The 23,666-nt window shown below is 36.9% G+C and overlaps 1 protein-coding gene across 4 annotated transcripts in view; it reads right to left on the bottom strand.

The window, feature by feature from the left end:
- Positions 1-23,666, bottom strand: part of MYO3A (myosin IIIA) — a 240,351-nt gene that overhangs the window by 102,908 nt on the left and 113,777 nt on the right. For all 4 annotated transcript variants that reach the window (XR_007403741.1, XM_025463908.3, XM_049096892.1 and 1 more), the window contains 3 exons: positions 20,548-20,750; positions 8,896-8,994; positions 8,693-8,807 (listed from right to left, as the gene is read on the bottom strand). Coding sequence is in view for 3 of the 4 variants with exons in the window: in XM_025463908.3 (XP_025319693.1) it covers positions 8,693-8,807; positions 8,896-8,994; positions 20,548-20,750 (417 nt within the window). In the remaining variant the exon portion in view is untranslated. The remainder of the gene's footprint in view (positions 1-8,692; positions 8,808-8,895; positions 8,995-20,547; positions 20,751-23,666) is intronic.

Consider the following 23,666-nt stretch of genomic DNA (forward strand, 5'->3'; position numbering starts at 1 on the left):
GAGGATCATATAGTTCTTGTTTTTTCTCTTGTTGATATAATGAATCGCATTATTGTTTTACGAGTGTTAAACCAGCCTTGCATCCCGGGAAAAAATTCTACTTGGATATGGTGAATAATCTTCTTGATTGTTTTACGAGTATTGAACCAGCCTTGCATCCCAGGGATAAATCCTACGTGGTAATGGTGAATAATCTTCTTAATGTACTATTGTATCCTATTGACTAGTATCTTGTTGAGAATTTTTGCATCCATGTTCATCAGGGATATTGGTCTATAATTCTCCTTATAACGTTTGGTAGAATTCTCCAGGGAAGCCATCTGGCCCTGGACTTTTGTGTCTTGGGAGGTTTTTGATGACTGCTTCAATTTCCTCCCTGGTTACTGGCATGTTCAGATTTTCTATTTATCCAGTTTCGGTTTTGGTAGTTTGTGGTTTTCCAGAAATATGTCCATTTCTTCTAGATTGCCTAATTTATTGGCATATAGCTGTTCATAATATGTTTTTAAAATCGTTTGTATTTCCTTAGTGTTGGTAGTTATCTCTCCTTTATCATTCATGGTTTTATTAATTTGAGTCTTCTCTCTCTTTTTTTTAATAAGGCTGGCTAATGGTTTATCTATCTTATTAATTCTTTCAAAGAACCAACTCCTGGTTCTGTTGATCTGTTCCACAGTTCTTCTGGTCTCGATTTCGTTGAGTTCTGCTCGAATCTTTATTAACTCTCTTCTTCTGCTGGGTGTAGGATCTATTTGCTGTTTTTTCTCTAGCTCCTTTAGGTGTAAGGTTAGCTTTTGTATTTGAATTCTTTCCAGTTTTTGGATGGATGCTTGTATTGCGATGTATTTCCTCTTCAGGACTGCTTTTGCTGTATCCCAAAGGTTTTGAATGGTTGTATCTTCATTCTCATTAGTTTCCATGAATCTTTTTAATTCTTCCTTAATTTCCTGGTTGGCCCTTTCATCTTTTAGCAGGATGGTCCTTAACCTCCACGTGTTTGAGGTCCTTCCAAACTTCTTGTGATTTAGTTCTAGTTTCAAGGCATTATGATCTGAGAATACGCAGGGGACGATCCCAATCTTTTGGTATCGGTTCAGACCCAATTTGTGACCCAGTATGTGGTCTATTCTGTAGAAAGTTCCATGTGCGCTTGAGAAGAATATGTATTCAGTTGCGTTTGGATGTACAGTTCTGTAGATATCTGTGAAATCCATCTGGTCCAGTGTATCATTTAAAGTTCTTGTTTCTTTGGAGATGTTGTGCTTAGAAGACCTATCGAGTGTAGAAAGCGCTAGATTGAAGTCAGCAAGTGTATTATTATCTAAGTATGTCTTAATTTTGGTTATTGATTGATATATTTGGCAGCTCCCACATTCGGGGCATATATATTGAGGATTGTTAAGTCCTCTTGTTGGATAGATCCTTTAAGTATGAGATAGTGTCCCTCTTCATCTCTCACTGCAGTCTTTGGGGTAAATTTTAGTTTATCTGATATAAGGATGGCTACCCCTGCTTTCTTTTGAGGACCATTCGAATGGTAAATGGTTCTCCAACCTTTTATTTTCAGGCTGTAGGTGTCCTTCTGTCTAAAATGAGTCTCTTGTAGACAGCAAATAGATGGGTCCTGCTTTTTTATCCAGTCTGACACCCTGCGGCTTTTGATGGGGTCATTAAGCCCATTCACGTTCAGAGTTACTATTGAAAGATATGAGTTTAGTGTCATCATGATACCTATTCAGTCCCTCTTTTTGTGGATTGTTTCATTGGACTTCTTCTTAAAGGGGAATTTTAAGAGTCCCCCTTAAAATTTCTTGCAGAGCTGGTTTGGAGGTCACATATTCTTTCAGTTCCTGCCTGTCTTGGAAGGTCTTTATCTCTCCTTCTATTCTGAATGAGAGCCTTGCTGGATAAAGTATTCTTGGCTGCATGTTTTTCTCATTTAGGACCCTGAATATATCCTGCCAGCCCTTTCTGGCCTGCCAGGTCTCTGTGGAGAGGTCTGCTGTTAATCTGATATTTCTCCCCATATATGTTAGGGATCTCTTGTCTCTTGCTGCTTTAAGGATCTTCTCTTTATCTTTGGAATTTGCAAGCTTCACTATTAAATATCAAGGTGTTGAACAGTTTTTACTGATTTTAGGGGGGAGATCTCTCTATTTCATGGATCTGAATGCCTGTTTCCTCTCCCAGATTAGGAAAGTTTTCAGCTATGATTTGTTCAAATATGTATTTGAACCTCTATATTCTGGACCTCTGTCACTTTTGGTACCCTCGGGAACCCCAATTAAACGTAGATTTTTCTTCCTCAGGCTGTCACTTATTTCCCTTAATCTATCCTCATGATCTTTTGTTTGTCTCTTTTTTCCTCAGTTTCCCTCTTTGCCATCCATTTGTCTTCTATGTCATTCTTCTATGTCACTCACTCTTCTATGTCATTAGGATGTCTAGTTTTGATTGCATCTCATTTAATTGATTTTTTTTCATTTAATTGATTTTTATTTTCTGCCTGATTAGCTCTAAATTCTGCCATCATGAAGTCTCTTGAGTCCTTTATGCTTTTTTCTAGAGCCATCAGTAGCTTTATAATAGTGTTCTGAATTGGCTTTCTGACATTGAATTGTAATCCAAATTTTGTAACTCTGTGGGAGAGAGGACTGTTCCTGATTCTTTCTTTTGAGGTGAGGTTTTCCTTCTAGTCATTTTGCTCAGTGTAGAGTGGCCAAAAACAAGTTGTATTGGGAAAAGGAGAAAAAGAGAGAAGAGAAAGAAGAAAAGAAAAAGAAAATAAAGAAAAAAAAAGAGAAGAAAAGAAAAGAAAAAAAGGGGGGGGGGAAGCAAACAGAAATCAAAAAACAAAAAACAAAAAACCAAGGGGGAGTATCCTCTGATTCTATATACTATAAATCCCTCGACTTCTCCTGGAACTTTCCAGTGCTGCTTGGTCAATATTGTTTTTCCCCTGTGCGTCTAGCTGGTCTTCTGGGGGAGGGGCCTGCTGTGCTGATTTTTAGGTGTTAGCACTTGGGGGAGCTGCTCAGCCCCTGCCTGGTGCAGGGCTCAGTAGTGATGTTTATCCTATTTATCTGGTGAGGCCACTGTGAGGCTCAGTGGGGGTTGTTTACCCCGTGAGGCCCCAGGAGGAACAACCCCAGTGGCTGCGGCCAGCTCTGGAGCCCTAGAGTCAGCTCCCGCAGTAACTACAGAGCTCTCAGCCTGCAGGGGCCTGGATGCTACGGGGGTGGGGCCACTGATCTGCTCAGCTCGGGGCAGGAGTGTCCTTGCGGTCCTGGGCCCTCTGGGCCTCTGTCTGTCCCGGGGGGAGGCCGGATCCTGGGCTGTGCTCCTGGCCTGCGCTGTTGGATTCGCGCTCCTGGCCGTGCAGGCCCCTCCCCGCAGAGCCACCGGCCGAGCCCCTCCGAGCTGCTCCCGGGTCCAGCCGTGCGCGCTGCAGTCCTTTAGGGAGCTCGGCTGCGGGGTGTGGTGCACTCTCCCCAGGGCGCAGGTGCTCTGTTAGTGTTCCTGGGAGCCTGACGGCATCCCCGCCCCTCTTGGGATCCTGCTCTAACTCCCCCTTGGATGCCTTTTGTTTCTTTATTTCTTTTTTTCCCGTCTTCCTACCTTGATAGAAGCGTGAACTCTTCTCACTGTAGCATTCTAGCTGTTCTCTCTTTAAATCTCAGGCCGAATTTGTAGATTTTCAGGATTTTTTGAAGGTTATCTAGATAATTTGGTGGGGACAGGTGACCTGGGGACCCTACTCTTCTGCCATCTTGCCCCGCCCCTCTCTTAACTCAAATTTTTAAAGACCACCGTTGCCCAATCTTCTCAGATGATAGGAATAAGTTGGGGTGCTTATAAAAGTTCCCAGATGAATATGTCTCTTCCTTGGATATTCCTATATCCAGGTCTGGATAGGACCCAAGTATGTTTCCAGGTGTCTTATGTCTACAGAGAGACTGAGAACTAATTTTAACTCTGATTTAAACTTTTTAAAAAAGATTTATTTTTGAGAGAGACCATGTGCACAAGTGTGCGTGCATGAGTAGGGGAGGAACAGAGGAGAGGAAGAGGTAGAAAATCTCAGACTCAGTGGTACTGAGTGGTGGAGCTGGATGCAAGACTGGATCCCAGGACTCTGAGATCATGACCTGAGATGAAACCAAGAGTCACTGACTGAGCCACCCAAGCACCCCTCTGATTTAAACATTTCTAGGCAAAGAAAAAAGATTAAAAAGTTCACTGATAAGCCTTTAATATACAAATCTGATAAAGATATAAAAGAAAACGAAAACAATAGATAAATTCCATTGTTATATATATAGATGCAAAAATTCTAAATAAAACACCAAGACATGGAATCCAGAAATCTGCCAAAAGAGAAGTACTATTTGATTACATTAGATTTATTCCAGAAATGTAAGGACATTTACATATTACAGAAGTCTATCAACATAATAAGTGATATCAACAAGCTGCTAGAGAAAAATATGATTATGTCAATTGATGATAAAAAGACATTTGATAAAATTCTGCAGGATTCCTAATAACTGCCCTATGCAAAGCAATAATAAAAGGAAATTATTGTGATAAATGCTCTTTATCAGAAATAAGAGCAAAACACTAAAACCATTTTATTTAAAATCAGAAAGGCGAGAAGGAGGCAAGTTATAATCATTAGTAAATAATACTGACTTACACTCTAAGTCCTAGATGCTCTAAGTACACAAAAGAATAAAATATATAACAGGAAAGAAGTATAAAACTATTCTTTTTGCTGATGACAAGATTATATATTTACAAAAGTCTACTAGCAGAAAAAAATATTTAGAATGGCACCAAAAACCATGACCTGGTTAGAAAAAAAACTAAAAATAAAGCTTAAGTTCCAGATAAATAAGACTATAAATTGTTAGAAACCAAAGCAACATCTAAACAAATGGAAAAGCATGTCATGATCTGGAATGAGAAGACATAAATAACATCATAAAAATGACAATGCCCCAAAAGTTAATATATAAATTTAATATAATTCTCCTTAGAATTTCAGCTGGGGGTTTGAGAATCAAATAGGTTGATCTTAAAGTTTATATGGAAAAACAAATGCCAGACAATAGCTAAGGCAGGTATTGAAAAGAAGAAACTGAAACATGCCTTTCTTGGTAGGTATGCCTTTCTAAAAATATAGTATCGAACCACCATAATCAAGTCAACAGAATATTGATAGCGAGACAGAAACATAGACTGGTGGATAAAACAGAGACTCAGAAAGAGATTCCATGCTATATAAGACTTTAATATATAAGAAGTCAATCCAGTAGGCAAAGGGTATAGTCTTGAAGTGAGGCATAACTGGCTCTCCATAGGGAAGAAAATTAAAATGATGCCCCATATGGCATTATGTAAAAAATAAATTAGAAATGGATTAAATAAATTAATACATTAAATATAGTTTTTAAAACTTTTAAAAAAATCTAGGAGACTACATGTATAATTCAGACAAAGGGGAGAATTTTCAAACCAAGACTAGAACCCAGATATTATTAAACTTGTCTGAATATACGAAAATTAAAACCCCATTTTTATATGATAAAAGATATGATAAAAAGTAAGTATGTCACAGGGGTGCCCAGGTGGCTCAGTCAGTTAAGGTCTGACTCTTGGTTTCAGCTCAGGACATGATCCTGATCAGGGTTGTGAGATCGAGCCCTGTGTTGAGCAGTGCAGAGTCTGCTTGCGATTCTCTTTCTCCCTCTCCCTTTGCCCCCCTCCCCGCTTGGGTGCACACACTCCCCCATATAAATAAATAAATACATATCTTTAAAAAAAAAGTAAGTATGTCATGGACAAGCCATACAACTAAAAATCTATTTATAATACAAATGATAAAAAATATGTCTATAATGTTCAATGAGAACTTACAGATTGACATAAAACAGAAATGGCTCAATAAAAAGGGCAACATACATAAATATGCTATTCATAAAAAAAAAACAAACTTAAGTAGCCAGCAAACAAATGGAAAGATATTCAGATTCACTATTAATCAGGGATATGAAAACTCAAAATGAGGTACTTATACCCATAGATTAACAAATATTTTAAAAACTACAACACATGGCAGAGAGGGTGATGGGGTGGGTACTTACACATTGCTGGGTGGAAATATGAAGTGTTTCATAGTTGTTAGAAGGCAGTGTTGCAATTCATATTCAAATTTAAAATACACACACCCTTTGACCCAGCAATCTCACCACTAGGGATATTTCCATAGAAATAAAAGCACCAGGAAATAAAGGCATATTTTGGCTTTGCTCAGAATGACAAAGATCTGGAAACATTAAGAATTGTATGCCTCCTCAATCTGAATAGCAGATTATTCAGGCATTATTATGGTGGTACATACCATGGGATACTATGTTGCCTTTAAGAGAAATGATTTAGTGCTAGATGACTAGATGACTTGAAGGGATTTCTGCAGGGTATCGCCGAGTGAGAGAAACCAGGCATAGAAAAGTGTGTGTAATATAATGCCATATTAATAAATAATGCCATATTATAAAGCATATAATGCCATATTAATAAATATGGCATATTAATATAATGCCATATTAATAAAACAATGACCATCCCTCTCAGAGTTGTGTACATGTACGTGTATGTGTACACATGTGTATGCTGTGTCTACAGAGAGCGTTTTATGAGCAGGGAGACAAATAGGAAATAATGGAGTATATATACTGAGTTGTTAACATCCACTTGCTGGGGAAAGAGAAAGAGAGCAGATATCGATGGAAGGAGTGAAATGGGAAAGTTTCAAAAGCCTGCACTGGAAAGTGAGAAGCTTATCCTCAAATTCGCATAGAAATTCCAGAGACCCAAAACAATTTTGCAAAAGAAAAACAAAGTTGGAGGAATCATACTGACCAATTTCAAAACATATTACAAAGCCACAGTAATCAAGACAACATGGTACTAGCATAAACACAGAGAAGTCATTATAATAGAATTGAGAGTTCAGAAATAAATCTCTACATTTATACATTTATGGTCAACCAATTTTCAACAAGGAGGCCAAAACCAATCAATGGGGATGGAAGAGTCTGTAACAAGTGGTTGTGGTTGTGTTTTCTATGAGCAAAAGAAGCTACCTCAGAGGTAAAAATTAACTCAAAGAGGAACAGCGATCTATATGTAAGAGTGAAAACTATACAACTCTTTGAAGAAAACTAAGGCATAAATCTCTGTGACTTTGGATTAGACAAGAGTTTCTTATCTGACACCAAAATCACAAGCAACAAAATAAAAAAGAGGTAAATCAGACATCATAAAAATTAAAAATGTGTACAATTCAAAGGACACTCAAGAAAGGAAAAAGAATAAATGGGAGAAGATTTTCGCAAATAATGTATCTGGTAAGGGATTTGTATTTACAACATAAATAATTCTTTCAACTCAATAATGAAACACAACCCCCATTTTTTAAAAAAGGTAAAGGATGTAAATAGATATTTCTTCAAAAAATATATATAGATGACCATTAAGTATATATAAAGAAGTTTAAGGTCATAAGCCATTAGGGAAACACAAATCAAAACCACAGTGAGATACATTTACACACTAGGATGGCTCTCATAAAAAAGACAGATGACATTAAGGGAATAAGGGTTGGGGAAGATATGGAGAAATTGGAACCTACATACACTGCTGGTTAAATGAGTGTAAAACAGTGCAGGTACTTTGGAAAACAGTCTAGGAGTTCCTCAAAAGGTTAAACAGTGTTACCCAATGATCCAGTAGTTCTGCTCCTAGTTATATATCAAGGAGAAATGAACACTTATGTCCACGCAAAAAAATTATACATGAATATTCATAGCAGCATTATTCATAATAGCCGCCAAATGGAAACAACCCAAATGTCTACCAACTGATGAATGGATAAATAACATGAGGTATATCCACAAAATGAAATACTATTCAACAATGAAAAGTACTAAAGTACTGATAGATGCTACAATATGAAAACATTAGTATGTGGAAGGAGAGAAGCCAGCCACAAAGGATGACACATTGCATCACTCTGTTCATGGAACTGTCCAGAATTAAAAGACCTATGGTGATAGAAAGCAGAGATTGGGTAGGAATGAAGAGGAACTCCTACTAATTGCTAGCATGTTTCTTTTGAGGGTGACACCTTAGAGCATGAAGATATTCTAAAAATGATTATGGTGATGGATGCACAACTCTGGGAATAAACTAAAAGTCATTAAAATGTACACTTAACATGGCTGACTTGTATGGTATGTAAATGACATCTTAATAAAGCTGTATTAAAAAACTGCACTAAAAAAAAGACTGCACTAAGAAACAATGTCATATGCTCCCATTTATGCATTTATGTAAAATGTTAAATATATGTGGGAGATGCAAACATAAGTGAAAGGATAAGAACAAAACCAAATTCAATTATATGTCAAGACCACTGTTTCTTTTTGTATAAATATTGTAACATTCTAGTAAATAGTAAATATTCTTGTTACTTCATAAGGTTGTTTCAGTAATTAAAAGGATAATTCACATAAAACACTTGGCACGACACCGGGCATAGATTAATCACTCAATAAATGCCAATTCTTACCATTAGTAATGACAAAAAGATACTTCCTAAAGAGGTTCAAATGTCTTTCATACTTACCTCCATTGTAAAACCTATGACTTTGAAACATTGCTCAATTAATTCATATTGGGATTTATAAAAACTATTATTCATCATGTCCTGTACTGTTCTGAGGTGGTCATTTTGTAGGTATCTGAAAAAAATAGGAAAAGATGGGTCAAAATCTAAAGTTCAATGGAAAGTGAAAATATTACTTATAAAAGTACCATCTGCCAGGTTACCTGGGAGGCTTATTTTCAGGCAATCTGTAATGGGCTAGTTTCTTCTTTTCAGCTAATCCAGCATAGATGTAGTAAAAAATATGAAAATTTTTTTCTCCGCTGAAAAAATAAGATATTTTCATAAGATGATTAGTAAGGATATTTACTAATTGTTAAAATTACCTGGCAATATAATTATCAGAACAACAACTATGAGTGCTACCGTGGGGCTCCCAGAGTACTGGACTTTGGCTTTTTATTGTTGTTATTATTTTCAACAACCACTGTCATTAAATTCCAGACACTGCTCAGCACTTTATATGAATCATTCAATGCACATTTGTGAGTGATGACCAGGCATTGTTCTAGATACTGGAAATGTAGCAAGAGTAAAACAGTCAACAACTCTAAACTCTTGGGTTTTACATGCCAGTGGGAGCAGAGAGAAAAAGAAACATTTTTATGATGATACACCAGATGGTCAGAAGTGCTATATTATCTCATTTACCTGCCACTGACACTCTAGTTACTCATAGGATTCCAAGGCTTAGAGGTGGTACCATTCTCCCCTCGGGTCACAGTTGATGGCTAAACTGGTTTTAAACCAGGGCTGTGTAACTCTGAAGCCTGAATCTTTAACCACCTTGTTAACTGCCTTTCAGGGGCTCAGTTTTCTCTCTTGCATGAGAAATCTTTCTCTGTAGCCCATGTATAAACAACATTCCCCAGATTCTGCAATAAATCAAATAAGGGGGTAATAGCAACAATGTATGCTTATGCATACATGTAATAAATATACATGTTTATATATGCTGTGTATGCTTATATGTGATCAAATCAACAATAGCAATGATACAAGGGACTGGAGAGTGAAATTAGGGTTATTTTGTTATTATAAAGTGCTGACTATAGTGCTATTTGAAGGTAGATTAGTAGTAAACATGCATTGAAAACTCTAAGGCAACCATTAAGAAAGTGAAAAAGAAGTATCACTGAAATATGCTAAGAAAGGAGGGAAAGTGGAATTATAGAGAAAGCTCAATTAAAACCACAAAAAGAGGGGGAGACCAAAATAGGAAGAAAGAACATGGGCAACAATTAGAAAACAGTAACAAACACAGATATTAATCCAAATGTATCAGTAATCACTTTGAATATCAGTGGTCTAATTACACCAATTAAAAGACAAAAATTGTCAGAAAGATTTAAAAAACAAGATCTCTACTTATGTTGTCTGCAAGAAACTCACTTTAAATATAGAGACACATATTGATTAAAAATAAATGGATAAGGGATCCCTGGGTGGCTCAGCGGTTTAGCGTCTGCCTTTGGCCGAGGGCGTGATCCTGGAGACCAGGGATCGAGCCCCACATCGGGCTCCTGCATGGAGCCTGCTTCTCCCTCTGCCTGTGTCTCTGCCTCTCTCTCTCTCTGTGTGTCTTTCATGAATAAATTTTAAAAAATAAATGGATAAAGAAAAATATGCCATGCTAACACTAACCAAAAGAGAGCAGAAGGGGCACCTGGGTGGCTCAGTGGTTGAGTGTCTGTCTTTGGCTCAGGTGGTAATCCCAAGGTCCCGGGATTGAGTCTTGCATCAGGCTCCCCGAGGGGGAGCCAGCTTCTCCTGCCTATGTCTCTGCCTCTCTCTCTGTGTCTCTCATGAATAAATAAGTAAAATCATAAAAAAAAAGAAAAAGAAAGCAGGAACAACTATATTAATTTCATATAGAGCAGACTTCAAGGAAGTTATCAGGGATTAAGAAATGTATTTACATAATGATAAAGGGTTCAATTCTCCAAGAGACATGATAATCCTTAATTTTTATGGGCATAACAGTAGGAGCATGAAACTATGTGAGGCAAAAACTGATAGAACTGCAAAGAGAACTAGAAGAATCTGCTATTATAGCTGGGAACTTCAACACATGTCTCTCAGAAATGGACAGATCCAGCAGGTAGAAAATCAGTAAGGACACAGTTGAACATAACAATATCAATCAATTGGATATAACTGACACCCTCTAGACTAAATCCTCCCAAAATAGCAGAATTCACATTCTTCTTAAGATCATATGGAACATCCACCAGGAGAGACCACATCTTAGGCCACAAAACACACCTTAACAAATTAAAAATAACTGACATATAATTTCTGCTCTTAAACACTAATGGAATAAAATTAGAAATCAGTAACAGAAAGATAACTAGAAAATTTCAAAATATGTGAAGTTTAAACAATGCAGTTCTAAGTAACACATGGGTCAAAAGATAAATATTAAAAGAAATTTTAAAATATTTTAAACTAGATGAGAATGAAATCATAACTTACCAAAATTTGTGGGATATAGTGAAAGTAGTGTTTAGAGGGAAATTTATAGCCTTGAATGACTATATTAAAACGAAGCTCTAAAACCAATCCAAGTTTTTTTAAGAAAACTAGAAAATGAGCAAATTAAATCCAAAGCAAGGAGAAGAAAAGAAATAATATGAAATAGAGCAGAAATCAATGAAATTAGAAGCCAGAAATCAGTAGAGAAAAATCAACAAAACCAAAAGCATTAAAAAAAAAAAAAAAAAAAAAAGATCAATAAGCTTCTAGGTAGGCTACGGAAAAAAAAGAGGACAAAAATTGCTAATATAAGAAATAACAGAAGAGATATCATTACAGGCCCATGGAAATTAAAAGGATAATAAAAGAATACTACAAGCAACTCCATTCCAGATGAAATGGACCAATTCTCTGAAAGATCCAATTTGCCAAAACTCATACAAGAAGAAATAGAAGAGGCTCAAAATCTATTAAAGAAATTGAATCAATAATTAATAATCTTCCAAAATAGAAAGCTCCAGTCCCACATGGGTTCACTGTTGAATTATGCCAAATATTTTTTTTAATTCTATTTATTCATGAAAGACACACAGAGAGAGAGAGGCAGAGACACAGGCAGAGGGAGAAGCAGGCTCCATGCAGTGAGCCCGATATGGGACTCGGTCCCAGGACTCCAAGATCATGACCTGAGCTGAAGGGTGACACTCAAGCACTCAAGCACTGAGCCACCCAGGCGTCCCATGCCAAACATTCCATGTAGAATTTATACCAATTCTCTACAGTCTCTTTCAGTAGATGCAAAATGAATATTTAACTTGTTCGATGTGGCCAGCATTATCCTAATACCAAATCAAATAAAGATATCATAAGAAAACTATGGACCAATAGGTCCCATGAACCTAGATGAAAAAATCCTCAACAATACTTTAGCAAATTGAATCCAGCAATGAATAAACAGAATGAAATACCACGACCAAATGGGATCTACCCCAGGTATATATGGCTGTTTCAACATTCAAAAATCAATCCATGTAATCCACCATACCAATAAGCTAGAAAAGAAAAAAAACACATGATCGTACCACTAGAAGCAGAAAAAGCATTTGACGAAATCCAACAACCATTCATGACAAAAACTCTCAGTAAAATAGTGATACATGGAACTTCCTCAATTTGGTAAAGAATGTCTATAAAAACTACTTAATGGTGAGAAACAATGTTTTCACACTAAGATCAAGAACAAGGCAAGGATGTCCCTTCTTACCACTTGTTTTCAACAATGTACTGGAAGTCCTAACTCATGCATATAGTTTGAGAGTGGAGAAATAAAACTGTCTTTCTTTACATATGACATTATCATCTATATAGAAAAAACTAAAAAACTGACCAAAAACCTCCTTTTCTTAAGATTTTGTTTATTTATTCATAGACACACACACACACAGAGAGAGAGAGAGAGAGAGAGGCAAAGAGACAGGCAGAGGGAGAAGCAGGCTCCATACAAGGAGCTTGATGCGGAACTCAATCCCGGGTCTCCATGATCATGCCCTGGGCTGAAGGTGGCGCTAAACCGCTGAGCCACCCAGGCTGCCCCCAAAAACCTCTTTGAACTAATAAGCAATTATAGCAAGTCTGCAGGATACAGGTTAACATATACAAGTCAATCCCACTCAAAATCCTAGCAAGTTATTTTGTGGATACTGACATTCAGATTCTAAAGTTTATATGGAGAAGCAAAAGACCCAGAATAGCCAACATAATATTGAAGGAAAACAAAAAGTTTAAAGGACTGACACTGCCTGATTTCAAGATTTTACATAAAACTATGGTAATCAAGATAGTATAGTACTGATAAAAAAAAAGAAAATAAAATATATCAAAGAGGGCCAAGAGCAATACAATGAAGCAGACAAATGGCATCCACATGTCAAAAAAAAAAAAAAAAAGGAATCTAAACACACACCTTTCACAAAAAAAAAATTCATAGACCTATAAAACTCTTAGAAGATCAACTAAGAAAAACTAGCTGATGGTGGATATGGTGATGACTTTTTAGATGCAAAACCAAAGCCATGACCTGTGAAAGATAAACTGGACTTCATTCAAATTAAAAACTTCTCTATAAAACATATTTTCAAGAGAATGGGAAGATAACCCAGACTGGGAGAAAACATTTATAAAAGATACATCTGATAAAGGACTGTTATTCAAAATATATAAAGAACTTTAAAAACTCAACAAGAAAACAACCTAATTAAAAAGTGGACCTCACCGAAGAAGATATACAGATGGCAAATGAGTATATGAAAAGATGCTCCACATCATATTCATTAGGGAAATGCAAATTAAAATCACAAGGAAGGGACGCCTTGGTGGCTCAGTGCTTGAGCATCTGCCTTTGGCTCAGGGCATGATCCCAGAGTCCTGGGATCAAGTCCCGTATCAGGCTCCCTAGATGGAACCTGCCTCTCCCTCTGCCTATGTCTCTGTCTCTCTTTCTGTGTGTCCCTCATGAATAAATAAATAAAACCTTTTTTAAAATTAAAAAAAAATTAAAATCACAAGGAAATATCACTCTATATCTATTAGAATGGCTAAAATCCAAAACACGGATAAAACCAAATGCTTGCTAGGATGTAGAACCAAAAGAACTCTCATTCACTGCTGATAGGAATGCAAATTGGTATAGCTACTTTAGCAGACAGTTTAGCAACTTCTTAGAAAATTATACATACTCTTACCATATGATTCAACCATCAAGGTCTTTGGTATTTACCCCAAAAGAGTTGAAAACAGGTTCACACAAAAACCTGTGCAGGATGTTTGTAGAAGTTTTATTCCTAATTGCCAAAACTTGAAGCAATCGAGAAGTTCTTAGCAGGTAAATGAATAAATAAACTGTGGTACATCCAGACAATGGAATATTAATTCGGCGCTAAAAAGTAATGACCTATCAGGACATGAAAAGACATGGAGAAATTTTAAGCATATGCTACTAGGTGAAAGAAGTCAATCTGCAAAAAGCAAAGCTACGGAGACAGTAAGATAGATGATCAGTGGTTGCCAGAAGTTGGGGGAAGTAAGGATGACTATGCAGAGCAGAAAATACTTTTTAGGCAGTAAAAGTACTCATATACAATACTCCTATAGTAGATACTTGCCATGCATTTGTCCAAAGTCAAAGAAAGTACACCACCAGGAGTGACTCTTATTGTAAACTCCACCGTTTGGGTCATTACAATGTGTCAGTGTAGTTTCAAATGTAGCACTCTAGTGTGGGATGTTGATACTAGGGGAGGTTAGGCATGTATGGGGTAGGAATGTATCTGTACCTTCCTCAATCCCACTCAAAATCCCACTGACTTCCTCAGTCTCTCTCTGTGTGTGTCTCTCTTTTGCTGTGAACCTAAAACTGCTGTAAAAAATAAAGTCTTAAAATTTTCTTAGGGCTTCTCTTCCTGTATGCAATATAATTTCAGTAGAGATAGAAATTTTACCTTTGTTCTCTTTCCAAATTTTATTTATTCTTTTGGTACACAGTTTTCCTAAGAAACAAAGATGAACATATCCACATGCATTTACTTCTCCAATGATGCAGTAAAAAATATTTGGACTTACAGGGTATCTGTGGCTTTATCTTATAATCTCTAGCTTTATTTCAAGGTTCTGCCAAAAACTATTATAAGAATAATTTTTACAGAAGCTCATTTTGGGCTCCAACACACAATTCATGCTGGTTTAAAATAACATGGCTAAACATTTGATATTTGTGCTTCATCAATCACTATTTAAGATGCTTTATTTGGTCTTAAACAAATAAAAATACAGAGGTGTGCAACTTGATGAAGTGATTAATGTGGATTCCTACTCTTCCTTGTTAGTATTTCCGAAAGAAGGAAAACATTTTGAAAGAAAAAAGTAATACTGCTTTTGATTAGTATGCATTCTGGGTTGAGACTGTTCCCTGAGTGTGGGAGGGCATAATATCACCCCTGGAAGGGGTGTTCAAATGGAAGACAGTTCAAATGCCCAGAAAATACAAATCTTTCAAAAGTTTGAGCCCAAGGGAACAGGGCTTGAGATAAAATAGCTGCAGAGGAAGGGAAAGCAGAGTTGTGAAAACCAGTGTAAAAATTGATTCACAAGTATTTAGACATGTGGAGTGAAGGAAGGGTCAGAGGCTTCATATAAATGGAGGAGGATGGTTTCCTTACCCCCAAAAATGATCACAGGAAAATAAAGACGTTTAGGACAATGCATATTCAGTCAAATTTTATATGGCAGCAGGATAGCTAGGTACTTGGATAGATTCAGAGACAAATCGACGTCAGAGAGAAAAAAATCAGAGAAGTAGGAAAGAAGTAGGACTAGAATCAGGAGAATCTAGTCAGGCAGCCAAAGACAGGTGACCTTTTCAAGCAAAGGGTGGTCCATAGACTCAGATGTTGAAGTGAGGACCAGCATGTCCTTCAGAATGGAGGTCCCCAGTCATTTCTTGTACAGTGAGCAGTGATATTTCAATGAACACCAACACTGTACATGAGAAGGTCAGAACAAAGCTAAAAGTTTACTTCTTGTCTTTTATCACCACAAAATAAAAGTTCTCTAAGACTGGCACAGCACATACTTTAGTTTGCTTTGTTCTAATGAAATCACTTTGATTGCCCTATGTGTCACACCTTTAATGCTTAAATGATGCAGTGTATAATTAGAGATGTGAGTCATAAATGTAGACACACAAAATTGGTGGTTTTCTCTTTAATTATCAGTTTACATTTACTGAGAATTATAATTTGACAGGGCCTGGAGATGCTATAGGAAACACACTGACCTTCAGTTGGATAAACAATCAGAGAATTAAAGAAACAGGAAAAGAAGATACTGCCGATAATTACCCATATCTTACCCTAACTACATCAAAACTGCATTTGAGACAGAGGACCATAGCATCCCATACATGTTCATATGACCAGTGGTTCCCAGGTCAGAATGGCTATGGGGAAATGTAGGGTCTTAGCAAGTTACCAAATATTTCTCTGACTCTGACCGCACCCCTAATTGGGAATCTTCCTTAGAGTTCCACTCAGCCATTTGCAGGAAGGTCCTCAGGGCTATCTCATGTGTGTTCACCTGCTCTGGCCCCTGAGATCACCTATGCAGCCAAGACCTCTAACACTCTCAAAACTGTGGCAAAGTTCTCAGAAGGGGGGCACCTGGGTGGCTCAGTGGTTTAGCATCCGCCTTCAGCTCAAGTCGTGATCCCAGGGTGCTGAGATCGGGGAGCCTGCTTCTCCCTCTGCCTGTGTCTCTGTCTCTCTGTGTGTGTGTCTCTCATGAATGAATAAATAAAATCTTTAAAAAAAAAAGAAAAAAAACCACAAAGGTCTCACAAAACCTTTGAATCACTGACAAAGTGGCGAGCAAGAAGGCTTGGAAAGCCAATAATGCAGCTTTGTCTTCATAAGGCCTCATAGGATATTCAGGAAACAGTGCTTTTCACTTTTCGTTTTTAATTCCAGCTTCCTCCACCAAGATTCCTTCCTCCAAGACACATGGTCTCCTCAATTCTTCTCCCTTGCCCCCTACCTGCTCACAATGAACTCAATGTCTACTTTACACAGAGACTAGAAACCATCAAGTAATCAGCAAGCTTTGCTTCAAAGCATACATTATCCAGAAGACTGAGCTGCTTTACTGGAGGAATCCTATCTCATTCAGCATTATATTTCCTGTGCCTATTACAGTTCCTGGCACATAGTTGGCACTCAGCAAATATTTGCCAAAAGGATGGATAAATGGATGGATGGATGAATGAATGGATGAATGAATGGATGAATGAATGGATGAATGAATGGTGGACTTTGGAGTCAGATAGAGACATGGGTTCAAAACCCAACTCAGTCATTTATTAGCTTTTTGGCATTAGGCGACTCATTACAATCCTCAGTTCTAGTCTCCTCATGTACAAAATAGACAATAATATCCTGTCCTATCACTATAAAAATTAAAATAGATAATGCATATAGAGAGTTTATTAGCACAGTGCCCAACACACAGTAAGTGCTCCAGAAATAATATTTTCCTTCCTCCACAGAGAGACTACTCCACATCTACCACTTTTGTAGATGCCTCCTACAGCATCCGGTAAAGTGCTGGGCATCTGAGAGAAACACCATCAATACTTGCTGCAGGAAACTCTAGAAATGGGGGAAATGTGCAGTGAAACAGCTATAATTTATATTTGTGATTATTATTGAACATTGACTTCAATATGCTCACTTTCTTCTTAAAATTAAATACCTCTTCTATGAATTTCTTCTTTAATATCATCTGTATTTAAGGATGCCTGGGTGCCTCAGTCAGTTAAGTGTCTGCCTTGGGCTCAGGTCATGATCCCAGGGTCCTGGGATCAAGTGCAGCATTGGGCTCCCCGCAGGGAGCCTGCTTCTCCCTCTGCCTCTGCCTGCAGCTCCCCCTGCTTGTGCTCTCTCTCTCTGTGTGTATAAAATAAATAAAATCTAAAAAACATAAAAATAAAAATAAATAAAATCATCTACATTTAGATGAGAATTCTAGCCACAACTGACATGATACTGCCACCATTAGAAACAAAAATATATATAAACAAATATAACATACATATATATTTATAAGCACTTTAATATATAAACATATATATGAACATATATAAATAAAATATACATAAAAATAAATGTGATCAGCGATTAGGATGGGATGATATAGCAGAGGCAAAAAGAGAAAAGAACTTATTCCCTTAAAAAAAAGGGGGGGTAGGTTCATTTAAAAGGCAAAAATGCTCTGGTTCTTTTCTGCCACCTCAGATCCATTCTCCACTCTATGCCTTATGCTCTGTGATGCAAAGAACTCCTCAATTATCTGTTTGATACTTCATTTTCAAAGATCACACAACGTTTCTCTAGAATTTAAAAATGCAATTGAAATTAAGTTAAAAAATAGGGGTAAAAAAATAGAAAAATTATAAGGCAGCTGTGCTCAAATTACAAACTGAGTTGGATTTCAACCTAATTGTAAATTTGGAACTTAAAGTGCTTTATTGGGGTACTTAATAAACAACTCTGTAAAACTAGAACAGTTCTTTAGGGAGGTTGGAGAAAAGTTTAATTAATTCATGGTATGTCTAAAATATAATCCGAATTATGCAATCTCCTAGAATATATCCTACAAAATATATCAATAGGTATGAACAAGATTATTTCTCTGGTTACAAACCCAGGGCCTCATTGTGTAGCTCCAAAGGTCACTGTACACAAGGAATTTGGGAATGGTGCTTTGGCACACAGCTCCATACAACTCACTGTGAGTGGTGCCCCTTGATATTGTGTATCATGGCGGTCCCACCTAAATCTCAGTAATTCAGTCCCTTAGGTAGTTCTTCCCCAAAGGCTTGAAGGAGAGTCTTACATGGTTATGAGAACAGGACAGATTGTTTTGAGAACCAGTGAAGTCTCCATATCTGTGTATAAGACTCCAAGGTTCCTCTAGGCATGGGTGGCAGAGGCACATGCATGTCCACTGAGTTCTGGGGACCCAGCACATCAATAATAGTGGCTGCCATTTACTGAACATCTTCAATGTCCCATGTACTGCACTAGGTGTTATTTCTAAGCTTCACACAACTATCCACACTATTACTGCTAATAATGCCTTAAACTTATGAAGTTCTTACTATGGTGTTTATCATGCTAAATCCTTAATAGGCATTATCTTAATTGATAGGTAGGTACTACTGTTATTTTCATTTTAAAGATGAAAAACTGAGGTACAGAGAGGTTAAGTATTTCAAATCACATACACAGTAAATTGCAGAACCAAGATCTGAGAAGGGTTTTTAGGGTCTAAATATCTTACCCAAAGTGAACTAGTATGTGGTGAAGCTGCAATTCAAAGTATTCATCTTGTAATCATTCCTTATGTATTTTGAACTGAGGACCAAAGGATAATTTTCCACATTGAAAGCTGAATTCAGGAGGTGGACTCCAGGCAATTTATATTCACAATTTATTCATAAATTGAAGAGTAGTAAATTTGAAGGTATTTATGTTAAATAATAATGTACTAATACATAACAAAATTTGTGTTCTCATGAATTTAACAAATGGCATATTACTATAGTAATGGAGATATGCTTGGTGTAAAATCTACATAAGACAAGTGAAAGACTCTAACTTGCCATACTTTTTTTTAAAAAGATTTATTTATTATTTGAGAGAGAGAGAGAGAGAGAGAGAACACATGCATGGGGAAGGTAAAGGGCAAGCAGACACTCTGCTAAGCATTGAGCCTAACACCGGGCTTGCTTCTCCAATCCTGGGATCATGACCTGAGCCCAAATCAAGAACTGGATGCTCAACCGACTGAGCCACCCAGGTGCCCCTAACTTCTACATTTTTTAAAAAAGATTTTACTTATTTATCTGAGAAAGAGACAGCAAAGAGAGAGCACAAGCTTTGGGGGAGGGGCAAAGGACAGAGGGAGAAGCAGACTCCCCACTGAGCAGAGAGCCTGATATAGGGCTCAATCCCAGGACTCTGAGATCATGACCTGAGCTGAAGGCAGATGCTTAACTGACTGAGCTCCCAGGTGCCCCCCAGAACTTGCTACAGTTTTTAAAAATAATACATACACCCGGGTACAAATCTAATGTTTTGATTATACTTTCCATATAAGAATAACAAAGATATTTTGGAATCATTAGGACAGGAGAGAATTTTTGTCATTCAGGCACAAGCTGCCAAAAGGAACTCATTCAACCTAACATCAAAATATCATATTGGTGGCTTTGATCAGCTGGAAATTAAAAAGGCAATACAATTAAGCCCATACCTGAATCTTTTATTTGGTGATCTGGTCCCTTGTGTACAACTGTAGGAAGGATAGAGTTAATATAAAGATATATATAAATATATATCTTTTAAAAGACTATATATAGTCTTTTAAAAGAAAAAAAAAGACTCCTGTTTCTAATTAAGTTTCACATTAGTTTTGTGTAGAGAAATAAATTCCCTCTTATTTCAGAAATCACTCCAATTTATCCTGTTAGTATCTATAATAGGCATAGGTTTTATATCTGATATCATATATTTCAGGTGATTTATTAACTCGTCTACTAGATGTAACCTGTGAGGATAAGACAGTGCTGAGGGACCTCTTTGACTCTAGTAGTAAGTACCTTGCACACAGAGGATGATCAATACCATTTTGCTGAGTTTTTTAAATATGTAAGACATTTTACTATTTTAAAAACAAAAAGCATTATCTTTGCTAGTTTCCCAGAAAAAAAATATTTGAAATGTACTTACAGAGCTTGGTGGATAACTCGTGATTTCTCCAGAAGATATTCAGAAATCTGTGCTCCCACTACAGCTCCAGAAGAGGTAAATTTCATTTCTAAGTATTTTCCAAATCGGCTGGAATTGTCATTTATAACAGTGGAGGCATTGCCAAAGGCTTCCACCAAATTGTTCACTTGTAAAATCTTCTCTTGCAGGGTTCTGTTATTAGCCTAGAGAAAACGTCAAGATTTTTTCAAATGTAAAAAATTAATTTTGTATATAATAAAATGTCTCTTCTTTGATAAGCACTCTACATAGACATAAAGGTATTGAGAGTACATTCTTGGCATACCACCAGACGTTACAATACCTGGCCTATTTTTCCCTTTCCATATGTGTGTTCCCATTTGCTTTCTTCAAAGGGCAGAGATTTTCTATACTTCTATTGAAATATAGTTCTGTTCAGTGCCTGATTTATAAACACAATTTATAAGCAGTCTATACATAGTGGGCATAGTGGGGTAAACCTCTCATTTTATTATTTTCCTCCTCTCCCACCCTGGGCCCCCATCTAAATGTTCCCCAAAGTCATAAACATTTCTGTTGGTTCCATGGAAGCTGCTAACATCAAAATAAGGGAATAATTTGTGAATTCAGAAGCAGGGGAAATGGAGTTACTATGAAAACTAAGAACAGCTCAAGTGTGGATGGAAGGAGTGAACCCCAATCAAGGTCAGAGGGCCTGCTTGGCTTGGCTCTCCCCATTTTCTCCTACCCCATCTCATATATTCCTTCCCTTGAACAAGCATTGTAATTATTATTATTTACTTACTTACTACTTTATTGGAAATTCCACCAAGTAGAAATTTATTTGGTTAAAAAATCAACCTCTTTTAGAAGAATTCCCCACTCTAAGATGGTTAAGGGGATATCAGTCATTCACATCTTAGTAGAAAGTAGATTGAGTAGATTATGAGTCATGTAAAACCTTGTTGAGATCAGCTATGTGAAAGGTAAGCAAATTATATAAAAGAGAGGAACAGCTGGTATTTCTGGAACATAGCCCACATTAGTACATAGATGAGCTGGAGGAGGCATTCACAGTGAGGGTTTGAGTGCATATCAAACCTTTTAGGATCTCCTAAAAGAGGCAATGAGCATTAAAAGAAGAGAGTAATGAGCATTGGGGCATACTTGACTCTTCTAAAATGTTTAGGGGTGGCCTTGCATTCATAGAAAGGTGAGAAAGCATTCAATCCACCAAACATCCCATTTTTTGTATCTGGTAAATCTTTATCAAAAAGATATGTAAAAACATGATAAGATCTAAGATCTAATAAGGTTAGGATTCTGGGAGCTCTATCTATCTATATCCCCAATTAATATTAAGTCCCATTTTCAGATTACTATTTAGATTTTTAGATTAATATTGAGTCCCATTTTTACATCTAGGATAAGGTAAAGTGATTAGATAAGCAAGTTTGCTGGCATCTACAAAACAAAATTCACACAAGTTAATCCATCATTGATGAGACCCTCTATCAAACCACAAACCAAGAAAGAATAGCAAAGGCCCTCATGGATGGCCCGAGAAAATTAATTTCAAAAAATTTAACCATTAATTATGGTAGGGCAGTATGCTGTGCCTCACCACCATACTCCCTCCAAAATTACATCTTTTTTTCACTGTGATGCTTATCTTAGAAGTAAGGAGAGGGGAAATTGATGGGCAGTGAGATGAGGAAGGACTGAGACGACAGACAGTCCTGAACACTAGCTTCCTGGTCTCTTCTGGCTCTTCTTCTAGTCCCAAGGCAGGGGAAGGGGGAATGTCACAGGTCTAGTTAGTTAAGGAGGGCAAATTAGCCCACTGAGCAAAGTTATGTTTCTATTCCATACCCACACATATGATTGAAAATATTCAAACTAGTTAATTGGTTTTTAATATAAACACAGAAATATTTCAGCTCATTATTCCAAAAATGAATTAGACTCAATTAAGCAGTTGTTCTGATAGGAAGAAGAGGCCTTATCCTTTTATAGAGAGATTAGATCTATCCTTGCACTTGCAGTACTTTATAACACAAGATTCCTATGATCACAGTGATGGCAAAAAGTTTAACGTAATACTACACAACTATGTGGATCATAATAAAAATATTCACAGGGATAAGTTGTACAGAATGGTTTTCTGTTTTTTCTTTTTTAAGTCATCCTAATAAGAACATATAATTAATTCTTGACTTATTTCAAGGACCCTACCTGGAGAATCAAGCCAAATCTCTATCGTCAACTTCCTTTTTTCAAAAATTATGGTATATTTAACATACAGTGAGATTCATCTTTTATAGAGTACAGATCTAAAAGGTTTTTACAATAGATATTTTTTTAAGGATTTTATTTATTTGTTTGAGAGAAAGAGAGAGAGAGCAAGCAAGAGCACAAGGAGAGGGAGAAGGAGAATCAGACTCCCCGCAACTTGGGGCTTGATCCCAAGACCCTGGGATCATGACCTAAGCCCAAGTCAGATGCTTAACTGAATGAGCCACCTAGGCCCCCTAAAAGTTTTTAAAAACATATAAAATCATATAACCCCCCTCTGCAACCCAAACATAGGGCAGTTCCATCCCTTCCCAAAACTATATCATTACCTTTGTAATCAGCCCATCCCTTCCTCCCCAGCCTCTGATAATCACTGGTCTGTTTCTGTCTCTATAATTTTAAATTGGAGAAATGACATATAAATTGAATCAGATAGTATGCAATCTTATGAATCTAACTTCTTTGACAGAAATGTACAATGCAAATAAGATTATAGATTTTATTCTTGTATCAGTGTTTGTTCCTTTTTGTTACTTAGCAGTATTACACTGTATAGATGTACCAGTTTGTTTATCCAATCTCCAGTTTCGTTGTTTCCACTTCCTGGAGATTACAAATAAAGCCACTATACATATTTATTTGTGGGTTGTTGTTTTGTTTTTGTTTTTTTTTTTTTGCGTAAACATGAGTTTTCATTTTATTTGGATAAATGCCTAGCAGTAGGATTGCTGGGCTGTGTGGTAAGTGTAGTTTAACTTTATAAAAAACTTCCAAACTTTTCCAAAGTGATCACAGTATTTTGCATATCACCAGCAATATATGAG

This window comes from Canis lupus, chromosome 2 (assembly GCF_003254725.2).
Source record: "Canis lupus dingo isolate Sandy chromosome 2, ASM325472v2, whole genome shotgun sequence".
Classification (NCBI taxonomy): domain Eukaryota; kingdom Metazoa; phylum Chordata; class Mammalia; order Carnivora; family Canidae; genus Canis; species Canis lupus.